We start from the raw sequence: 24,473 nt of genomic DNA on the forward strand, positions 1-24,473 counted from the left end.
TGGCCTGGATTGGTAAAGTGTCCTACCATGGAGGACGCAATAAGGCTGCCCTCCCCAGAAACCTTTTGCAAGGGCTTTGGGAGTACATCCAGGAGAGCCGCGAATGCCAGGGCAAAGTAATCCTTTCACATGCTTGCTTTTAAACCATGTATAGTATTTTAAAAGGTACACTCACCGGAGGTCCATTCTCCGCCTGCCGGGTCCAGGAAGCAGCCTTGGGTGGGTTTGGGGGGTACTGGCTCCAGGTCCAGGGTGAGAAACAGTTCCTGGCTGTCGGGAAAACCGGTTTCTCCGCTTTCATGCTGTGAGCTATCTACAACCTCATCATCATCATCTTCTTGGTCCCCAAAACCTGCTTCCGTCTTGCCTCCATCTCCACTGAAGGAGTCAAACAACACAGCTGGGGTAGTGGTGGCTGAACCCCTTAAAATGGCATGCAGCTCATCATAGAAGCAGCATGTTTGGGGCTCTGACCCGGAGCGGCCGTTCGCCTCTCTGGTTTTCTGGTAGGCTTGCCTCAGCTCTTTAAATTTCACGCGGCACTGCTTCAAGTCCCTGTTATGGTCTCTGTCCTTCATGCCCTGGGAGATTTTGACAAAGGTTTTGGCATTTCGAAAACTGGAACGGAGTTCTGATAGCACGGATTCCTCTCCCCATACAGCGATCAGATCCCGTACCTCCCGTTCAGTCCGTGCTGGAGCTCTTTTGCGATTCTGGGACTCCATCATGGTCACCTCTGCTGATTAGCTCTGCATGGTCACCTGCAGCTTGCCACGCTGGCCAAACAGGAAATGAGATTCAAAAGTTCGCGGTTCTTTTCCTGTCTACGTGGCCAGTGCATCTGAGTTGAGAGTGCTGTCCAGAGCGGTCACAATGGAGCACTCTGGGATAGCTCCCGGAAGCCAATACCGTCAAATTGTGTCCACAGTACCCCAAATTCGACCCGGCAAGGCCGATTTAAGCGCTAATCCACTTGTCAGGGGTGGAGTAAGGAAATCGATTTTAAGAGCCCTTTAAGTCGAAATAAAGGGCTTCATCGTGTGGACGGGTGCAGGTTTACATCAATTTAACGCTGCTAAATTGAACCTACAGTCCTAGTGTAGACCAGGGCTTAAAGTCATCAGGGCCTGATGAAATACATCCTAGAATACTCAAGGAGCTGACTGGGGAGATATCTGAGCCATTAGAAATTGTCTTAGAAAAGACATGGAAGACGGGAGAAATTCCAGAGGACTGGAGAAGGGCAAATATAGAGCCAATCTGTAAAAAGTGGAATAAGAACAAATCCGGGGACTTACTGACCCGTCATCTTAACTTCAATACCTGGAAAGATAATGGAGCAAATAATTAAGCAATCAGTTTCCAGACATCTAGAAGATAAGGTGATAAGTAACAGTCAACATGGATTTGTCAAGAACAAATCATGTCAAACCAACCAAATATCCTTCTCTGACAGAGTAACAAGCCTTGTGGGTGGGGGAAAGTAGGAGATGTGATGTATCTTGAGTATAGTAAGGCTTTTGATGCTGTCTCACATGACCTTTCATTAACAAACTAGAGCTATACAGCCTAGCTGAAACTACTATAAGGCGGATGCACAACTGTTTGGAAAACCGTTCCCAGAGTAGTCATCAGTGATTCACAGTCAAGCTGGAACTCATATCAAGTGGGATCTTGCAGGGATCAGTTCTCGTCTGGGTCTGTTGAATATCTGCATCAATGATTTAGATAATGGCCTAGAGAATACAATTCTAAAGTTTGCGGATGATATCAAGCTAGGAGGGGTTGCAAGTGCTTTGGGGGATAGGATTAAAATTCAAAATGATCTGGACAAACTGGAGAAATGCTCTGAAGTAAATAGTATGAAATTCAATAAGGATAAATGGAAAGTACTCCACTTAGGAAGGAACAGTCCATTTCACAGATATAAAATGGGAAATGACTGCCTTCAAAGGAGTACTGCAGAAAGGGATCTGGGGGTCATAGTGAATCACAAGCTAAATATGAGTGAACAGTGTGACACTGTTGCAAAAAATCCAAACATAATTCTGGGAGGTATTAGCAGGAGTGTTGTAAATAGGATACAAGAAGTAATTCTTCCACTCTATTCTGTGCTGCTTAGGCCTCAGCTGGAGTACTGTGTCCAGTTCTGGGCGTTGCATTTCAGGAAAGATGTGGACAAATTGGAGAAAGTCCATGGAAGAGCAGCGGGGATGGTTAAGGGTCTAGAAAACATGGCCTATGAGAGAAGATTGAAAAAACTGGGTTAGTTTAGTCTGGAGAAGAGAAGACTGAGGGGGGACATAAGTTTTCAAGTACATAAAAGGTTGTTACAAAGAGAAGGGGGAAAAATTGCTCTCAACTTCTGAGGATAGGACAAAAAGCAATGGGCTTAAATTGCAGGAGGGGTGGTTTGGGCTGGACATTAGGAAAAACTTCCTGTCACGGTATTTTAGCACTGGAATAAATTGCCTAGGGATTTTGTGGAATCTCTGTCATTGGAGATTTTTAAGAGCTGAGATGGTCTAGATCAGTGGTTTTCAAACTTCAGGTCATGACCCAGTACTGAGTTGCGGAATGCAAGGCACTGGGTCACCTTGCTCAGCACCCAGGGAGCCTGGTGGCCGGCCAGTAAAAACTAGTAGTCCCTACCTGTTCTGACACAATGCTGTGCCCTGGAAGCCGTCAGCAGCAGGTCTGGCTCTGTGCGCTGCCCCCAAGCACCAGCTCTGAACTCCCACTGGCTGGGAACTGGCCAATGGGAGCTGGGGAGAGGGCGGCTCCTGTGGGCGAGTGTCGTGTGGAGCTGCTTGCACATCTCCACCTGTGGAGCCGGGCCTACTGCTGGCCGCTTCCAGGGTACAGCGTGGTCTGCGGTGCCAGGAGAGGCGGGAAGCCTGCCGCTGCACTGCTGACTGGGAGCTGCTGGAGGTAAGCCTGCGCTCCAATCCCCAGCCCTGAGCCCCCTCCAACCTGCAGCCCCCTCCTACACCCCAAACCCATCATCCCCAGCCCTCACCCCCACACTGCAACCCTCTGCCCCAGCCTTGAGCCCCTTCCTACACCACAAACCCCTCATCCTCAGCTCCTTTGGGTGGCGGGCATCAACAATTTTCTTCAACTGGGTCGCCAGGAAAAAAGTTTGAAAACCACTGGTCTAGATAATACTTAGCTCTGCCATGGGAGCAGGGACTGGACTAGAAGACCTCTTGAGGTCCCTTTCAGTCTTATGATTCTTACCTAATCACTTGTTTCCAGGAGCTGGGGCTATAAGAAAACAACCATGAGTTTCACAATTAGAATTACTAGAGTTGGCAACGCTGGAGTTCCCTTTGACTTCTCTGAGCATTGCCTCAATTGTTATGCAGTGTTCCTAAGCTCTATGTGCTTTCCTTTGGTCCCACTAGATCATGCTGCCTTCTGGTCCGTCATTCACAACTTTCCAAAGTCCGTAGATGCAGCTTCAGTCCTTTTAAAGTAGTCCATATTTTGTCTGTGAGGGGAGACTCTCTCTCTCCTCCCATTTGAGCTCCTTTATGCTGTATAGATGGGCTGGAGTGGCATTAAGGGCTGGAATGGCTGGGAGAGAATTCCCCTCAGCGCAGGAACTGAGGAAGACAGAGTGGTGAGAAATGGATTGGCCTAGCAGTGAGATAGATGGCCTAGAAGGGAGGGAGAATCCATATCTGAGAATGCAGATCTGGGGCTTGAGCTCTCTGCTTCCCATTGGCCAGCTTGGCAATGGGAAAAGAACTGGGAGCTGAGTGGCCCCATTAATTTGAACTTATTCCACTGATTTTGGGGATGTTTGTCCCCTTTAGCTGGAAGGAATTTTTCCTGTTTTGCCAAATTGGCAATGGCCTGGTGTTTCTTGGCCTTCCTTGAAGTTGTCATAGAGGTACGTTTGGGTTAAAAAGAAAAGGATTTGATTATTTAATATTAGGAGTTTATAGGAATGTTTAGTTTGTCGCAGTTTGCAGCCAGTGTCCAGAGTGGGTAAAAGATAAAAGGGTCAGCTTCTAGAGAATAAGAGACTTAAGATTTTATTGGTAGATCTTGTACCTCTGGGAGAAAAGGGCAGACCTGAAGTCTTTGCAGACTAAGATCCTCCTTTGTGGAAAGAGCATGACAGCATTCAGAAGTGTGCTGAGTCGTAGGAGCAGACTAAGGAGTGTCTGTCCTGAGTTTCTGGTGGGAGCCCTGTAACCCCACACTGGACTCAGTTAAATGGCTGTTATGTGACAGACAGGGTAAGAGAGAGATGAGGTGGGGTGGGCATATAGAGCCCGTGCCCAGTGTGGAGTTAAGAAAGTAGAAGCTTGGTGTTTGAATCCATCCCTGACTGTCTTCATTCGCCTCTGTGTCCTGATCAATGATAAATAATAACTTTCAGCATGCAGTTTCAGTTTAAATATCTTTGTGTGGATTTGCAGGTGACTGCATAACAAGTGCACTGCTAAGATCTTTTTAAATCAGAAGATGTTAAAAACTAGACTTCTGCACTATTCATCAGATCTGCGTAAACTTTAATATTGAACACATTTGTGTGTCTTGGTATTTGTTAAAAGTAGCTGTGATTTGTACTATGTGATAGTTGAACATCTGTTAAACCTCTTTGTAGCACACAAGAGTTTCATTGCTTGTATTTCCATTTTTCTATTCCCATTTCTGTTCCCATTGCTGTTCCTTTGCATGGAACACAGAGAGGAATTTCACTGCTGAATGGTAGCTTTTTGCTTATTTAACATACCTGAATGATTTACAAGTAAAATTATCACTTACCAGTGACGTTGTCAGAATAATGTATGAAATTAGGACATGTAGTTCAGGTTTATACTTCAGATTGGGCCAGCTGGTAGCTTCTCTTCCTATGTGTTAAAAATATCCTTTAATATGTTCCCAAATGCCCAGGATAAAATGAAGAAAATAGTATTGCAGTGAAATTAAAAATAAACTAATACCTGGCAAAAGAATGAACCTGTTAAAGGAACAGGTTTTACTGTATATTAGTTTGTTAATAATCAGATCTGAACTCTTTTCAGATGCTTTATAAAAGTGGCAAAATGATCAAAAGCATGAGTGCCAGATCAAAAGTTATTTTAAGATTAAATAAAATTTGTAGGGCTTACAAGTTGTAAAAACTAAATGAATTCCTAATAATGTGTATTATTGGATATCTTCTGTATTCAACATAATACAAAACAGTATGTGGCAACACTTACCCACAGAAACTTCACTCTAAAATAGCTTGACGTTTAGGCAAGACCATGTTTGTGTTTGTATTAAATAGAGTAATTATGGTCAGTGTCTTAACCAGTGGAAAATATAATGAAAAATGAATTAATGTTTGTGCCTGCCACATGCTGTGAAATTAATGTTCACTTACACCTGTAGGTATTCCAGCAACTCAGTGTTGTTTCCCTTTGTTACAAATATTTTAATGCATGCTACTTTACACTTACAGAATCCTGTTAATCAGATGATCTGAAAGCGCCTTATTAAAATTAATTAAGCATCACAACATTCCTGCTAGGTAGGTAAATAGTCTATCCATTTTAGGGAGAGCCAGTGGCAGGAATGATTTAGATTCTTTGGGTTCCCATGCTATGCATTTCTTTATCTTGATGTTTAAATTTCTTTTAAATTTAACATTTACTCTGAATTTCCTTTGTTTTATAGCTAGTTTGAGATAATTTCAGCATTCCTGTAATGTTTATTACCCTAAAATACTGCTGTGTAGTCTCAATCTAACTCCCTCTTACTTTATTTTTCATCTGGGAAATAAACACTATTTTAAATGTTTTCATACATATTCCCAACCTTGTTCCATATATTATATGGATATAAATTCCAAGATGTATTGAATATATAGTTAGTTGGAATTTCAGTGTTAAGAGAGGAACTAATTTTAAGAAACCACAGTGTGGATGTGTCAGGAATATATCAGTGCTGAGTACAATTATTCTGAATACAATTAAAGAATATCATCCCTTGTTGGTGGCAGTCAGTTTCTTAGTGAACATTTAACACAAACACTAAACTGAGTAAAAACTGTCATGTGTAAAATCTTCCTCCTTTGTGACTGAAACTTGCAGCACACCAAAAATTCTGTTGGCCATTTTTTTGTGTAAAGCTAGTAGTGGACCAATAAAATAGAAATCTCTTCGGTTTCTTAGACCCTGGTCATGCAAAAGAGGATAAGTCCAGCATTATGCTGAAACTTTTCTCTATTTAAAAACTGAAGTTTACTCATAATTTTTTTGCAGTTATATATATTTTCAGCATTTTATGTTGCTTAAATTATTTCTGTTTTTATTCTCTCAGATGTTTTTGTATTCAGTAAATGTGTAAGAAAATTATGGAAGAGGGTGTTGTAGATTTTAATTTTGTAAATTGAGAGAACTTTCGATGTAAGAAAATAGTGAAATTATAAAGTGAAGATCACGTTCATCTGATCTACTTAGTCCACAAATGTTAGCCTTCTAGTCTTTAGTTACATCAAGGATTTAGGGTAGGCTCTTATGCAACAGATGATGACATCTTAGAGCTGTAAATACATCTTGATAGATTTTTTTAATAATTTTGTCATTGCTGTATTTGAAGAGAAGTAAAGATTTTTCTCCCTCCTCTTCTTTATTCCAGTTCAATTTTGTGGGAAGAATCCTTGGTCCCAGAGGACTAACAGCTAAACAGCTTGAGGCAGAAACAGGATGCAAGATAATGGTCCGAGGAAAGGGCTCAATGAGGGACAAAAAGAAGGTAGGTTTTTGAAAAGCAGCAGTTTTCAGCATATGGATTTTACTTACAATACATAAGACAAACATTTTCCTAATGCACAATAACTGTGAAGGCCTTAAAAACTATTTCTCCTACTTAACACTTTTTGCCATAAACTATTACAATATATTTAATTTTCTTTGAGTAGCGTTCCTATGAATGCTCCACTTCATCTGGAGAAACACCTGCAAAAGTAAGAGATTTCATCACTGGTGTATCCAGCAATAGTTATCCACATTTCTTTCTTCCCTCTCTACTGGTTTGGATTACCTGTTGAATTTTAAAAAGTTGGATCTTTCTATGAGTGCCATCACAGTTTATTTGATTGCAGTTACAGCTTTTCATTCCCCCACAGAGGGATTCTCAGTGTTTGCCCACCCCACAACAGAGAGTTTCATCAAGGGGTTGATTAACCTTTCTCTGTAGCTTAGAGAGCCCATACTTGTATGGGTTTTGAACTTGTTCCTTAATTTCCTAATGAAACCCATCTTTGAATAATTGGCTAACTGTTCATTGCTACACCTGTCTTCGAAGGCAGCTTTCTTGGTAGCCATCACTTCTTCCTGGAGAGCTGGAGAATTGGAGGCATTAATGGCAGACCCTCCCATTGCCGTTTTCTTCAAGGAAAAAGTATCTTTACGGCCACATCTGCCTAAAATGTCTTCTGAGTTCCACATTAACCAGGTTAGCCACATTCCATTTTTTTTCCTGAAGCCACACAAGACCAGGGAGGAAGTTGCCTTCCGTAGCTTGGACGTTAGAAGGTCATTAGTTTGGTTCTGTCCACATTGGGAGACTTTCTAAATAGCATTCTCCTGTTTGTCTTATTTGTGGATAGATCTAAGAGACCCCCAGTTTCCAAGGAGACTTTCAAAATACATATCCAGATGTATTCTTTCTTGTTATTAGACTGGTCACAATGAGCCCCCTTCTAAAATAGCCCATCCTACAAGATCCCAATCCAAGTCCGTGCAGTGTTGGAAAAATGTATCAGTTCAAGAAATTTGCAAGGCTGCAACTTGGGCATGAATTCATGCTTTTCCCAAACACTATTCCCTGTTACATGCTTCCAGATCCGATGATATTGTTGGCAGGGCAGTCCTGTTGGCATTAAATTTGGCTCCAAAGATCACTTCCTCCTGCCATGAGTACTATTTTGGGAGTCACCTGAAGTGGAGCACCCACTTCAGGACACTACTCGAAGAAGGAGAGGCTACCTACTTTGTACAGTAACTGGAGTTCTTTGAGACCTGTTTCCCTGTGGGTGCTCCATTGCTTCCCCTTCCCCTTTGATTCTCCTCTTGAGGGACTTTCCAGAGAAGGAACTGGGGGTGGTTCTTATCCTCGATATGGGACATGAGGAGGTCTGGAGCTCATGCATGGGCCGAATGGGCACTGCAACTGAAAATCTCAAATCAAAGGCACTTAAAGTATATGTGCACCTGAAATGAAGTACCATAGGGGCACACATCTCAAACTCCAGTTACTGTGGAAAGAAAGTAACCTCTCCTTTTGCAGAATTGGACCAATACTTCAAAGCACAGTATATTCTTTTAATAAATTCTTAAATTTGTGTGCACTGTAATTGCACAATTCAGTTTTCAGTTAACCAATTAAAATATTATTTTCCACTAACTAATAAATTTCTATTAGTAGTTTATGATGTACAGCAAAGTTAAACATGAAAATAGAGACCAAAAATGTGTTCAACTGTATCTATGGAAGGGCATACGTCAGAGAAGTATTTTTAATTAAAAAAAAAAAATCCCTTTCCATAATTGTTTAAAAACGTCCTGGTCCACTGAAGGTATTTCAGAACTTAGAAATATCTGATTTTGGAAGGACCATGGATAGTATGTGTTGGAAAAAGACCATGGGTATTTGTGGTGATGTAGCCTGAATATTTTGTTTGAATCAAGATGCACCAAAAGTGTGTGTTCACATATATACCAGTTCTGGGCTAAGAGGGAGATCACACCTAAACTTCCTGCCATGGAGCATTAGGCCCCACTCTTCCTCCAGCCATATGAGCTCAGAAGGGAAAACCTTCTGGCAGGAGTCATCCTGTGGGCAGATGCGCATGATGGCAGGAACAGTTACAAAAGCAATATCTGCAGGCACCATCAGATGCTGATATCATCAGACTATGCTTTCTACAATGTTTATTCTGGTCACTTTTTCCTCTGTTACTTGGCAAACTGTTTGCCTTAACCCTCTCCTGCTCCCCTCCCTCAGTCTCTTTATTTCAGTCTTAGTACACCATGATCCTCTGTTCTTTCCTTTAAAATATCCCTGAATGTCCCTTCTTCCTTGTTTTTCCTTTCATCTAATACCTGCCCTCCTCACCCACTCTACCCTATAATACATTTTGTGTGTGTGTATATAAACAGAATTACAAGCATAAGTAAAATAACTAAAAGCCACCTAATAGTTATTTTAAACCTCCTGAAACTAACCACATTTTCGAACCATCACTTCATTCACTGTGCTTTTATGTTATAACATCCTTTTCTCTCACCCCATAACTGCCTTGTTCAGTTTGATGGAAAGCTCTTGGGCAGGGACAATGGCTTACCTTGCCTTGTTTTTCTTGGGGTCTGTAAACGATACTTGAATAAAAAAGAAAAGGAGTGGAAACCACTGAATGCATCCGATGAAGTGAGCTGTAGCTCACGAAAGCTTATGCTCAAATAAATTGGTTAGTCTCTAAGGTGCCTCAAGTACTCCTTTTCTTTTTGCGAATACAGACTAACACTACTGCTACTCTGAATCTTGAATAAAAATGAGAGAGTTTTTTTAAAAGTAGTTTCTAGTTAGCATGGACATTCCACATATAAACGAGTCCTTAACTAAATTTCCATTTTTGCTTTGTAATTCACTTTTTGAGATTGTGTGGAGTTTTAAAATATAACTTGCCAAATGTAACACTGTAGATTTGACAGTTTGTAAAGACTTTTGAAATAATGGTTTTCCTGTAGCTGGGGATGGAATGAGAACTGTTCGATAAATGAGTAGCTTCAGAATGCTTCAGATGACATATAATGTGAGAGTGTTGAAGCAAAGGATATGTGTTAAAACAAATCATATGGTTGACCATATGTAAACAATCTTAGGTGACTCCATAATGTTAAATACTAATATTAAAGGTATTAATCTTTTGAAGAACACTACTGTAAATTTTTACATATTTAAAAAAAATGTATTGTAGCAGAAGCTTACTAATGAAAATAACCCCTTGAAAGTTCTGTTAAAAATTCTAGTAAAAACTTGTTATATTTGGTAAGAAGAAAGTATGACTGTTGTACATACCTCACTCAGAGCGAGCAACCACCTCACCAGAGCCTTTTAGGATTTTCAAACCTCATTCAGCTTTAATCTAGTAGAAGATCATTCTGGCTGTTATTCACGGAAGCTTTATTGTAGCTACTAGTTTACCAACAAACAGTTTGACTTCTACTTTTTTTTTCAGATCAGATTCTACAGAGTGGGTCAAATGTGAAGACACAATATGGTTAACATTGCAAGGGTGAATGGTCAAACTTCTTTCTCTCAGAAGTGAAATATTGGTCTGTTAAGAAAGCTGGATGCTGTTAAATTTATTCAGTCTTTGTTTGTTTTGCCTAAATGTAGATATATACCTTGGTTTCCAAGAGACAGATGATAGTCTTTAATTCTTTAGACTTTGGTATAATTCTTTACGCATTACTCATTTTATTACTAGAATTTAACAGACACAAAGGGATAGGGGAAGAATTTTGGGAGAGAGCTCACTTGCAGTTAGGTTGAATAGTTGCCTGAATGAAGGTTTATTAATTCTTAATCTCCCATATTATGGGTATCCTGGTTGAAAAGTTTTCAGACACTTATTCTTCACAGCCCTAAACTTCTTAATTGTCATACAAAATGAGAGGTTACTAACCAGCAAGATCCAGAGGCACTATCCAATTAATAACCCACCTGCATGTCAGGAAGGAGGAGGATGCTGATATTCTTGCTTGTGGGCTACTCTGAATGCTGCTGAGGTGCCCTGAGCTCTGGTCTACACTTAAGTTTTGCCGATGTAGCTATGTTGAATAGGAGTGTGAAAAAAACACACCCCAGCCAACACAGCTGTGCCAGCAAATGTCTTCGTGTAGACAGTGTTATACCGGCAAAAAAAATCATTTGCCGGTGTAAGCAGCGTCTGCCTTGGGCAGGTTTGCAAGTATAGCTATAATTTATAGCTACATTGGCAAATCTTCTCTAGTGTAGACAAGGCATTATTCTTTTATCTGCTTCTAGCTCAGTAGTTTTCAAACTGTGGGTCAGGACCCCAAAGTGGGTCACAACCCCATTTTAATGGGGTCACGAAGGCTAGACTTGCTGGGGCCCAGGGCCGAAGCCCGAGACCCACTGCCTGGGCCAAAACCAGAGGGATTCAGCCCTGGATGGCGGGGCTCAGGTTATAGGCCCCCTGCCTGGGGCTGAAGCTCTTGGACTTTGGCTTCCTCGCACCCCCACCCTGGGCAGTGGTGCTCAGGCTTCAGTCCTGCCTCTTGGGGTCGTGTTGTTGTTTTTGTTGTCAGAAGGGGGTCGCGGTAAAATGAAGTTTGAGAACCCCTACTCTAGCTAGTCAGGTGACTGATACTGAAAGCATCCTTTTCACCTCTGTGGTGGTGGAAATGAAAAGGAGTATTCTCATTTTTCCTTCTGTCATTGCCACACTGGAGCTTTTCCAGTATTTGGAGTTATTGGGTCCAGAGCTCTGCCCTGTTCCATTCTTTTGGTTCACAGGAGGGTGCCTCATCTATTTTGCTCCTTCTCGGCCTGCTTGTGGTGTGGTCTCTAACTCTAACCCTCCCTCATCATCCATTTCTTGAGCTGTCATCTCTTCTCAGCTGCTGTTCAGCTTTCCTAAACTACATCAGCAGAGTTAAATGTATATTCTTGTCATTTATTGCTGCCCACATGGTTCTGAGCAGCTGCAGTGAAGTTGACCTTTCTTCCAGTATTTGTCCATATGTATTCCACTTTTGGGTGCACATGCACTGGAGATTGGAATCTTTTAGCCAGAAATATCCATTGGGGCCACCCATGCACTCTAAGCATCTTCATACCTCATATTGACGTCAGAAAAGGCAAAGTGGGCCCAAACATCCCTGAGTTTCTTCTTACTGCCCGTGGCTGCAAGATGGAATACTGCTAGTGTCTATGTCTCAAGGCATTTTCTTCATGCCTTCCCATATACTGTAGGTGGTGGTAAGATTAGTTAGGTCTACGAGTGTATTTTTCCTATTGGCGTTCATGTGTAATTTTTCTGTTTTTTGTTACTCAGAGTGAAAAATACTTTTCCTCAGTAGTGGGATTTAGTCATGATTGAAGCTTTAGGAGCTGCCCTTCCTGTGAAGCGACTTAATGATGGCTGCAACAGATGCTTCTTTTGCCTCAGGAAGGGCATGTTCCTGGCAAATGTTGCATCTGTATGTCTTTTTCAAAATGGACCCAAGAGGCAGTAGAGGCTCACCTAAAATTTTTCTTTTAGACTGCCCTGTTGACCTACCTCAGACCCCGGTAAGCAAGACCCATCAAACTAGTTTATTTGAGTTCAGAAGTGCTCTGGGAAGTTCCAAATCAGCTGACAGCTCCTGAGCACTGTCCTCCAAATGGCCCTGGTTGTGTACTCAAGTCAAACTTCAGGCAAGAGTAGAAAGGTGCATTGCTTCTCTGGAAACCAGGGAGATTTCCCTTGACAGACCAGAGCAAAAAGAGGCTAAGATTACCTCCTTATTTCCAGCCTAAGAGGACTTTAGGGCCCAGATCAGCTACTGATGGAGACCTGAAGGAGCATAGTACCAGACTGCTGGCACTATCTCACAAGATGAGAGTAACTACCTCCGGTATTGAGTCTGCATACCAACAACTTTCTCGGTACCATTCACTTTGGCACCATCAACTCCAGTTCTGTCAGTGCCCAGTCTGTCTGTTTTTTACAGCACCATCTTTTTTTCAGTATCGAGCTCATTTGTGGTACCAGGAGATCTCTATCTACTTAGCCACCACCTCCATTGCTATCTTGGGTGCTGACTGTCTCAACTATGGTGTCCACTACCACCATTACTGATTACCTCTTTAGCGCCACATAGGGCACAACCTGAGATCTCCTGAGACCTCAATCAGGGTAGCCTCAAATCTGGATGAAGACTGTTCCTTTGTCTGATTCAGAGCCAAGTAGGGAGGCATCTTATTCATATTTCTCTTATTAACTCAGTTAGGAAATTGAGGGCCTCCTATATGCATCAAATATTTAGAGGTAGGTACTCTTGGTATCCTCCACTTTGGCCTGTAATCCCCCCCTTTTACATGTAATATGCATTCATGGCCCTACTGGAACTTCTGGGTCTTAAAATATGTGAGGCAGAATCTGTCTACACCTACCCCCCTTCCAGAACTAGAATCACCTCTTCTGTCCCTTCTTCTCAAGGGGCTCAGTTTGCACTCCTACATACCGAATACTCAAAAGAGGTATTAGAGGAATAGTATCCTCCATGTAACAGATCACCCTATGCCAACTAACATCTCATTGTTCCTGGATATGGCAGTGATGTCTGACTCACTCAACTGAGCAACAATTGAAGACCTTCCCTTCAAAGGCCTTTTTAGAATTAAAGTGGATGACTCCTTGCATATGTTAAGACTCCTGGGCCACTCTTTGGTCACCAGGTGCATACACACCAGTTGCTAGAAAGAGAACCATGATTCCGCACCAGGCAAAGGTCATTGCCTAACGTTGTTGTTTTTTTCATCAGAGATCCTCAGAACTTTCAAGAAAAGACAGCAATTCTAGAAAAGGAGACCATCTGCCTCTCATGTTGCAATGATCTTAAAGAAATCATTTTGATGTGTTAGTCGAAAGCTGCCTTACAGAAACCTGCAGGATTTATATTTGTTCTCCCATCCTTCCAATTCTGAGGGTTTTGAGAACTATCAGACAGGATTTGGCAGTAGTGATCTAATTGGCACCAGCCTGGCCAAGGCAGATTTGATATCCAGACCTGATGACCTTGTCAGCATACCCTCTAAAACCTTTACCTCTATTCTATTGGAATTAATTTCCCAGATTGGAAAGAAGGTGCATCTGGATCTGACCTCCTTACATTGCACAGATTGGATGACTGATGTGGAAAGATCCTGTTCTCTGGAGGTACAAAATATTCTGAGTTGAAGTGTCTCCACCAGATTAATGTATGCAACCAAATGGAGGAGATTTATTACTGATCACCACCATTTATTTCCTATTGACACCCAAGTCCAAACTGTCCTGAACTTGCTGATTTTTAAAGAGCCTGGGACTGTATTAGTAAGTGTGTATTTGGCAGCTATATCAGCATACCACTCCCTGCTTCCCTTACAGGACTCTGCACAGTTTTCTCTCATGATACCTAAACCAGTAACTTTTCTGATTGCAAGTTTTTGCTTTTTAGTATTACATAGTTGGGTAAAATTCATGAGCAAATAATTAAAAGCTTAAATGTTGTACTGCACCACATTTTAACATAGTCTTCGTACCTCAAAGCAAAGATCTGTTCTTGATGTTTATTAATCTTGACTAAGTTCTGTGATATAGGCTATATTTCACCTTTTTATTTGAAAATACTGAAGAAAATAACTTGTCTAATTTTCAGGCACCTGATTTGTAATACTTTTGTAATCAAATATAAAGCTGCTAAATTAACTGTAGTAATTCTTGATGACAAGTTTTGTGTTGTAAACAATGTCTTAAGTAGAGCCAAAAAATAGATACATTATCACTTGCTGGTTGGAGGAAGAATTAAAATACAAATGGCAACAAGGGAAAGGTTTTGTAGAAGTATCATGAGTTGATGAAGTGGGGTTTCTGGAGTGGCAAAAGCCATTTAGTTACAGGCTATTTTCTTAAGTTGTGAATTTACCTAGAGGCCAGGAAAACCTGAACATGAATCTTAATTTACTGACAGACTGCCCTTGCCAGAAGCTGCTTTAAAAAAAACCAAAAAAAAAACAACCAAAAAACACCCTAGCATGTAGCATGTGGTTCAGCTGTGCTTCTATCAGTGAGGAAGTGATACCAAAGTATTTTCAGACAGCAATGGTTGTCTCAACTATCATACACTGGAAGACTGCATTATAAAAGTTCAACAGCTTAGGGAGGAGTAAAAATTGGAAAAAAACCGGTGTAAATGGTAACATTAATCTTCTAAATACATTTAAAATTTTAATTCTTAAATGTAAATTGTTAATTATATCTAAATAGTACCAAATCCAGGGCTTAAATTTAAATAATTTCTCTGAAGGTGCATCTACAGTTCCTTACTCAGTGATGTTACACGAGCTCCAGAATTGTAAATATTAACCTAGGACGAAGCATCATGCTTTGCTACAATGCACAACAATATGTCAAACAATGCACAGAACATATCTAGAAAAGAGGCATGACCCTTCTCTTTTCACTTTATTTAACCCTATCTGAATCTCCAGATCTGAAGTGATGATTCTCTTTATAGTTGCACTTAGTCATACTTAAGAATTCTACACTTACACCCTGTTTTTATGTTGCATTGAAAAGTTTATCTGTTGGTTTCCTATTGAGATTCTTCTAGGGGTTTAGTAGCTTACATCATGGGTGACCAGGACTTGAAGTTAGGTTGCAGTTTACATGAGGGAGTCTCTCTTAAAATAGCAATAATATTTTTAGTACTCAGCCATCCAGTTAGGGGTTGTGGCTTATGTTCCTGTACACATCAGAAAGTCTAAAATATTTTCAATTCAAAATGAAAAGTTTTATTTTGATCCAACGTGAACTTTTTGTTTTGATTTTGGCATATTGACAAAATGGTGAGGACCTTTCTTTATAACCTTTCGTCCAGTGGTTAGGTACTCAGCTTGGATGTGGCAGACTCTTGATTCAGTTTCCCCCTCTGCATAGTGTGGAGAGGGGATTTGAACTGAGGTCTCCCATATTGCAGGAGAGTGCTGTAGCCGGTGCTGACTGCATATTCTGATCTGGGTCTTCTTCAATCTCTCCTGTTGAAGCTGTTCTGCCTTTGTTAAATAAATAGTCATTGAAGCAGGGATTTGAATGCGAGTCTCCCACATTATAGGTGAGTGCCCTAAGCCTTTTGGGCTATTGAGACATTCTTACTCTCTTTTCCTGACCAAGTGACTATGAATTCCCCCATTCACCTCCTCCTAGCCATTTTATGAATCTAGTCCTCCTTTGTTTTCGTCAGAACGCCCGCAACTGAAGCAAAATTTTTTGCATCAGACGAAAGTGAAACTTTTTTTTAAACATTTTCAAAACATTCTGATTTTTTTCATAGGCTGAAAATAACTAGCGATATAAAGGATAACAAGAAAATATCCTACAAATACATTAGAAGCAAGAGGAAGCCCAAGGACAGGCTAGGTCTGTTATTTAATGAAGGGGGAAAAAACAGTAAGAGAAAATGTGGAAATGGCAGAAACGCTAAATGATTTTTTTCACCAAAAAGTTTAGTATCAATTGGACATCTAACTTAATGCCAGTGAAAATGAGGTAGGATCTGAGACTAAAATAGGGAAAGAACAAGTTAAAAACTACTTAGACAAGTTAGATGACTTCAAGTCAGCAGGGCCTGATGAGAAAGATCCTAGAATACTTAAGAACTGGCTGAAGAGATCTCTGAGCCATTAATGATTATCTTTGAGAATTCGAGGAGGACAGAAGAGATACCAGAGGACTGGAAAAGGGCAAATATGGCACCTATCCATAAAAAGGGTAATAAGGACAACCCAGGGAATTCTAGACCAATCAGCTTAACTTTGGTACCCAGAAAGATAATGGAGCAAAATAATAAGTCAGTCTGTTCGTAAGCACCTAGAAGAAATTAAGGTGATAAATAACAGTCAACATGGATTTGTCAAGAACAAATCACGTCAAACCAAATATCCTCCTCTGACAGAGTAACAAGCCTTGTGGGTGGGGGAAAGCAGGAGATGTGATGTATCTTGAGTATAGTAAGGCTTTTGATGCTGTCTCACATGACCTTTCATTAACAAACTAGAGCTATACAGCCTAGCTGAAACTACTATAAGGCGGATGCACAACTGTTTGGAAAACCGTTCCCAGAGTAGTCATCAGTGATTCACAGTCAAGCTGGAACTCATATCAAGTGGGATCTTGCAGGGATCAGTTCTCGTCTGGGTCTGTTGAATATCTGCATCAATGATTTAGATAATGGCCTAGAGAATACAATTCTAAAGTTTGCGGATGATATCAAGCTGGGAGGGGTTGCAAGTGCTTTGGGGGATAGGATTAAAATTCAAAATGATCTGGACAAACTGGAGAAATGCTCTGAAGTAAATAGGATGAAATTCAATAAGGATAAATGGAAAGTACTCCACTTAGGAAGGAACAATCAGTTGTAGATATACAAAACGGGAAATGACGGCCCACGAAGGAGTACTGTAGAAAAGGATCTGGGGGTCAGTGGATCACAAGCTAAATACGAGTGAACAGTGTGACACTGTTGCAAAAAAACCCAAACATAATTCTGGGAGGTATTAGCAAGAGTGTTGTAAGCAAGACATGAAAAGTAATTCTTCTGCTCTGCTCTGCACTGATTAGACCTTAACTGGAGTATTGTGTCCCATTCTGGGTACCACATTTCAGGAAAGATGTGGACAAATTGGAGAAAGTCCAGGGAAGAGCAACAGAAATTATTAAAGGTCAAGAAAACATGACCTATGAGGGAAGATGGAAAAAATTGGATTTGTTTAGTCTGGAGAAGAGAAGACTGAGGAGGGACATAAGTTTTCAAGTACATAAAAGGTTGTTACAAGGAGGAGGGAGAAAAATTGTTCTCTCGAAGACAGGACAAGAAGCAATGGGCTTAAATTGCAGGAGGGGTGGTTTGGGCTGGACATTAGGAAAAACTTCCTGTCATGGTATTTTAGCACTGGAATAAATTACCTAGGGAGGTTGTGGAGTCTGCCATTGGAGATTTTTAAGAGCAAGTTAGTCAGACATCTGTCAGGGATGGTCTAGATCAATGGTCCCTAAACTGTGTGGTGCGGGGGAGACAGTGGAAGGCTTGGGGGTGTTACATGGCAGGGCCTGGGCCATCTCCCTTGGGGTGTGGCGAGGGAGTGCCACCCAACTCCGGCCACAGCTCTGCTCCCAGTCCAGCCCCTGCCCCAGCTGCAGCTCTGCCCTCATTCCTTCTCCTCCCCTAGGCCAGCTCCACTAATAGGCCCAGCTCCTCCACCATCCCCAGTTCTGCTTTAGGCTCAAGCTCCTTCACTGAGCCAACTGTGCAGTAACGGGGAGGTGGGTACAAAATAGGTATATAAATATCATTTAAAAAGTTAACCGTTTAAACTATTACAATTATATTGGTTAACCGATTAAATGGAGAGGGCCCGGGGCTGCTCCGCCCGGCCTGTGGGCCTGGGGGTTAACAATTAGAGTAGGTTAACAGACTAATGCTTATCAATTAACTGTTTAACCATTTAATATTTTACATCCCTAGTACGGACGGAATGTATTACTTGTAAGGGGAGGGGTGCAACAGGAGAAGTTTCGGTGCCATTGGTTCAGAGCAGTGGTTCTCAATCAGGGGTCCGGGGCTCCCGGTGGCCACGAGCAAGTTTTAGGGTGTTTGCCAGAGAGCAGGACCAGCATTGTACTCACTGGGGTTCAGGGCAGAAAGCTGAATCCTAAGCACTGCTGCCCGGGGCTGCTTCGGCCGGCCCACTGAAGCCTCTCCTACCGAGACTGAAGCCAAAGCCTGAGCAACTTTGCTTCACGGGGCCTTGGGGAATTGCTCTGCTTGCTACCCCTAACGCTACCTCTGGCTTTTAATCTACTGAAAAACAGTTGTAGCACGGGTGGGCCGTGGAATTTTTATATATGTTGGGGAGTAGGGACTCAGAAGGACAAAGGTTGAAAACCCCTGATCTTGATGACACTTAGTTCTGCCTCGAGTGCAGGGGACTGGAATAGAAAACCTCTTGAGGTCTTATGTTTCTATTTGGCGAACTCATCAGTAAATTACACATAGTTTCAGATTGAATGAAACTGCATTTTTCGGCAAACAAGAACTATTCACTAAACAGTTAGCACCTAGTTCTGCTCATAACTCATTTGTAACATTTCTGTAGTTACTGGTCCTTGACCTTGCTCCAGAGACTTGCTTTTCTCCAGTAACACATGGTCTTGATCTGTCTGTGTGAATAAACGTAATCAAATGTAGAGTTGCTGACCTTAGGAAATAATAACCTTAATGTTTGCTGGAGGGTCTGTCTCACTTGCTGAGTCACTTGACAGCTGCCTTAAACATAGAGTAGTTAATGTTCACAAATCGTGAAAGAAGTGCTACATGTACTCTGTGTGTATGAACAACAATATAAAGCTGTTGTACTGGCACTTTTATTCAACTAGAATATGTTTAGCAAGTGTTAAGGCTTTTCTTTTGTATGTCAGAATTAATTTTGTCTCCATTGCCTTTTTTGAAACTCCTTGCAATTAAGATATTTATAAAAACTTAATGTAAGCTAGTGCCCCCAAACTGAACCTAAGTTTAAAATGTATGGTGTTAAAATGTGATAATTAACACCAAAAGAGTTGCCTGAAAATTTTCATTTTTTTTTTTTTTTTGGTTTGCTTTGTGAAGATGACCTACATGAATGAAACACTGCAAGTGGTTATGAATATTCTAATATATGAATTCTCTGGTAATTGCAGGTTTTTAAGCCTGTTTTTCAGATCTTGTAAAGTCGAGAAAAATAGCATTGGTGACTGGATACATGAGCTGTAAGGGAAACCTGTTCAACACCATTTAAAAATAAAATGTATCTTCAACAGAAAAAATAGTAGGGCTGTCAATCGATTAAAAAATTAATCGTGATTATTAATAATAGAATACCATTTATTTAAATATTTTCCACATTTTCAAATATACTGATTTCAATTACAACACAATACAAGTGTACAGTGCTCACTTTATATTTTTGATTACAAGTATTTGCACTGTAAAAAACAAAAAACAGTATTTTTCAGTTCACCTAATATGAGTACTGTAGTGCAATCTCTTTATCATGAAAGTTGAACTTACAAATGCAGAATTATGTACAAAAAAACTTGCATTCAAAAATAAAGCAACGTAAAATTTTAGAACCTGCAAGTCTGTCAGTCCTACTTCTTGTTCGGCCAATCACTCAGACAAACAAGTTTGTTTACATTGGCAGGAGATAATACTACCTGCTTCTTGTTTACAGTGTCACCTGAAAGCGAGAACAGGTGTTCTCATGGCACTGTTGTAGCCGGTGTTGCAAGTTATTTATGTGCCAGATGCGCTAAAGATTCATGCTTCAACCACCATTCCAGAAGACACGTGTCCATGCTGATGACGAGTTCTGCTCGACAGCAATCCAAAGCAGTGCGGACTGACACATGTTCGTTTTCATTATCTGAGTCAGATGCCACCAGCAGAAGGTTGATTTTCTTTTTTGGTGGTTTGGGTTCTGTATTTTCCGCATCGGAGTGTTGCTTTTTTAAGACTTCTGAAAGCAACCTCCACACCTTGTCCCTCTCAGATTTTGGAAGGCACTTCAGATTCTTAAACCTTGGGTCGAATACTGTAGCTATCTTTAGAAATCTCACATTGGTACCTTCTTTGCGTTTTGTGAAATCGGTAGTAAAAGTGTTCTTAAAATGAACAACATGTGCTGGGTCATCATCCGAGACTGCTGTAACAGGGAATGTATGGCAGAATGCAGGTAAAACAGAGCAAGGGACATACAATTCTCCCCCAAGGCGTTCAGTCAGAAATTTAATTAATGCTTATTTTTTTAATGAGCATCATCAGCATGGAAGCATGTTCTCTGAAATGGTGGCCAAAGCATGAAGGGGCATATGAGTGTTTAGCAAATCTGACATGTAAATACCTTGCAATGCCGGATACAAAAGTGCCATGCAAATGCCTGTTCTCGCTTTCTGGTGACATTGTAAATAAGAGGAGGGTAGCATTATCTCCCTTAAATGTAAACAAACTTGTTTGTCTTAGCAATTGGCTGAACAAGAAGTAGGACTGAGTGGACTTGTTAGCTCTGATATTTTTACATTGTTTCGTTTTTGAGTGCAGTCATGTAATAAAAAAAATCTATATAAGTTGCACTTTCATGACTGAGATGGCACTGCAGTACTTGTATGAGGTGAATTGAAATACTATTTCTTTTGTCATTTTTACAGTACAAATATTTGCAAGTAAAATAATATATTCTTTGATTTCAATTACAACACAGAATGAAATATATATGAAAATGTAGAAAAAACAGCCAAAATATTTAATTTCAATTGGTATTCTATATTATAACAGTGCAATTAAAACTGTAATTAATCGCAATTAATTTTTTGGAGTTAATTGCGTGAGTTGACTGTGATTAATCGACAGCTCTAGAAAATAGACTTCATTTTGAAAGAAAATGTTAAAGTTTAGAAATAATGTGAAGTGTATGTTTTGCATTGAAATTTAAGGTTGGTTGATGTGGAATGCCATAATAGACAAATAAAATGCCACTGCTTTTTAAAGTTAGTGTAATACAGCATGGATTTCAGTGATTCAGAAGTGATCAATCTGGAAGGAAAATGTTATATTTTTACTAAGTAACATTCCTTTGAAAACAACCCCCAAATGTTAGGATCTAAAATCTTTGTGCACACAGTAACCACTTCTTATGAATGGTAAAGTGGTTTTAAAAAAGTGTTTTTCTCTTATACTTAAGACTTCATGTTATTTCTGTCTAGGTATTGGCCAGGAATATAATTTCATCAAGTATCTAAAAATTCCTTCTTAGGCTTTAGGAGGAACAGCCTGCTTACTTTAAGTGGCTTTTTGTTTGCTTGAGTGGATGTTGAGTGTCCGTCTCTGAATATGAAGAATTTTGAGGGGAAAGTTAATTTGAAGAAATGAGTATAGCATTTAGTTCTGAGAGTTGAAATCTGCCATACTTCTCTTCTGTGGGAGTGAATTGCATAATCTAAATCCAGTTCCTGTGAAACTTCATCAGTCTCCTGCTATCGGCTGACACTTCAGTTGTTACAGCAGAATGTAACTGTCATGAGAGAGTCGGGTCGTGGTTGTGGATGGAGAGGTGATCTCTTAAAAATCTAGGGCCAATACCATAGAGCACTTTGCATGTTAGTTACCTTCCTGATTTTTTCTAGCTATGTTGACAAGACACATTTGGAATATTTGGTGCTCTTGATAGCTAGGCAAAAATGAAACATGCAGTCTGTATACAGAATATACAACCAAGACGATCAGTGTGTGATGCAATCATTTTATGATGATGGCTGTCAAGGAAATTCATGCTGCTCAAAGGCTTACTTTTGCAGTTATTAGAACTGTCAGAATCAGTTCACAAAAATCCATTATCAGGCACACTAGTCTTTACAGTGCATTGATTTCCACTTACCAGATACTTCCTAGCTGGGCCTGCTCGGCATGCTGCAGTTTGTTAAACTTCATGGGTTGAGCTTGGAACAGTGTTCGCTGAAGATGAGTGTTGCCAGTTGTCTGTAGAAGAAAGTGCCAGACTGATAGTTGCAGTCACATGTCATCACTGTCAGATTTTGTTTCTGCAATCTGAAAAAAGAATTGTGCAAGCAGGCAGCTGAAGAGAGAAGCTTCATATGTTTACAAAGTGGCTCCAGGAATTTTACTTTTAGGTAATGACTTTATCTAAATTTCATTAAGGTTTGTAAAAAGAAAAGGAGTACTTGTGGCACCTTAGAGACTAACCAATTTATTTGAGCATAAGCTTTCGTGAGCTACAGCTCACTTCATCGGATGCATTCAGTGGAATGTAGCTCACGAAAGCTTATTCTCAAATAAATTTGTTAGTCTCTATGGTGCCACAAGTACTCCTTTTCTTTTTGCGAATACAGACTAACACGGCTGCTACTCTGAAACCTGTCATTAAGGTTTGTGTTTTTTTTTTTTTTTTACAAAACACATATACACTTCGTGCATTCAAAATGCAGTATTTGAATTTATTACTCTGATCAATGAATTTGCAACTGAAGTTTCTAACTTGAAGACAGATTGATTCCATTTTAAAGCTTCCATTTTAGCAGTCCCTTCAGCCAAATTTTCTGTGACCATTAGTTATTAAGCTTTCTTTGTCAATATGCAGTTCCAAATCAGAAGTTCACCCTGGTTCAACTATATATATTGAATTTGTTTGGACAGTGTCCAAAAGGTCCAAGTGTATCATACCTTTTCTATGTGTTTAAAAAAACAAACAAACCCTATTCTAAGCTTAATTTTCTTGGGGAAGTCATATATTCACTTAAAAGATGTTGTATTAAAAGTGCTTTCTTGCTCCACCAAGTCTACTAACATTTTTATAGCACAATGAAAAATCTGTCATATCAGCATCTATAGAGTAGATGATTTACAGATAGATGATTTACAAATATGTGGGGAAAATTGCAGAATCTAGAGTTATTGGAACAGTGTCCATAGAAGATTACCTACTTAGTTTCCCTACTATTGTGCTTCCTTGTAGGACACATGATGCAGTGGGGTCTTGGTGACCCAGTATGTTTTTACCAATGGCAGATGCTTCTAGAAGTGGGCTGTTCTGTTCAACTTCCAACAGCTTCACTGCTTCTGTGGCTGCTATTGCCTGCAAAGTGAATAGAGAGTCTGTTCTGATTTATTTGGAAAACCATTTTAGCTTGAACTGTGTTGCCCCTCCATCTAATATGAGACAGACCTTTCTCTTTGTAACTGTGCTTATGGCTTCTCTGCACTTAAAACATTGCAATGGTGTAGCTGCACACTCTAGTACATCAGTGAAGATGCTACCTACGCCAGCAGGAAGCTTCTCCCATTGGCATAGATACTCTCTGCTCCCCAAGAGAATTCTTCTTTTGACCTAGCACAGTCTACACTGGGGGTTAGGTCGATTTAACTGCATCACTTGGGTGTGGATTTTTCACACCCATGAGTGACATAATTATACCAAACTAGTTTCCTAGTGTGGACCAGGCCTTAATTAGTTTCATAACTCTGGTTATAATTAAGAGGACTGAAGTTTTACAACTTAGTTGATCATGTAAATCACTTAAAATGTATAAATGCTGATTAGTGGAAGCCATACTCCAGGAAATTTAAAAGAAAGTTTCAAAGACTTGAAAGTAGTCATTAGAAATTCTCTTGAATCACCCTAATGAAATAAGTTGCTTGTGTAGGGAGCTTTCTAAGCAGTCTGTGAAGAGTAATTACTTTTTACCCTGCACACTTTTTCTCTTTCCAAAGTAGTTTACTTTGCCCTATCACTTCCAGTATGTAATTCTTTACTGATCAAGAGGTAAATGAGAAATATCACAGGTACAACATAGTAGTTACAGGTAACTTGCTTACATTTGAGAATAGTGGTCTTTTTATAAGAGAGGCTATCTCCTCCTTTTGTACAGGTCTTTTAACAGGTTCAGTGTTGGTGCAGTATGTTTTAAATAAACTTTCTGTAAAAGCTTACCAAATGAATGGCATTCTTAAAAAAATGATTGCATAAAAAGTCTATTTAATCTGTTAAGGAACTTCTTTACTTTCTAGTGCAGAAAGACTTTAATTTGCTTTGAAAGGTAGAGCGATGCTGATGTCTGAGGGCCACTAGAATCACTGTAGAGCAAT

The 24,473-nt window shown here is 40.2% G+C and overlaps 1 protein-coding gene across 9 annotated transcripts in view; it reads left to right on the forward strand.

Moving 5' to 3' along the window:
• The window catches only part of QKI (QKI, KH domain containing RNA binding), a 321,434-nt gene that overhangs the window by 137,714 nt on the left and 159,247 nt on the right, over window positions 1-24,473 (forward strand). For all 9 annotated transcript variants that reach the window (XM_084625162.1, XM_084625163.1, XM_084625164.1 and 6 more), the window contains exon 3: window positions 6,643-6,759. In XM_084625162.1, the coding sequence (XP_084481288.1) occupies window positions 6,643-6,759 (117 nt within the window). The remainder of the gene's footprint in view (window positions 1-6,642; window positions 6,760-24,473) is intronic.

This window comes from Lepidochelys olivacea, assembly GCF_965140295.1.
Source record: "Lepidochelys olivacea isolate rLepOli2 genome assembly, chromosome: 3".
NCBI classification, from domain to species: domain Eukaryota; kingdom Metazoa; phylum Chordata; order Testudines; family Cheloniidae; genus Lepidochelys; species Lepidochelys olivacea.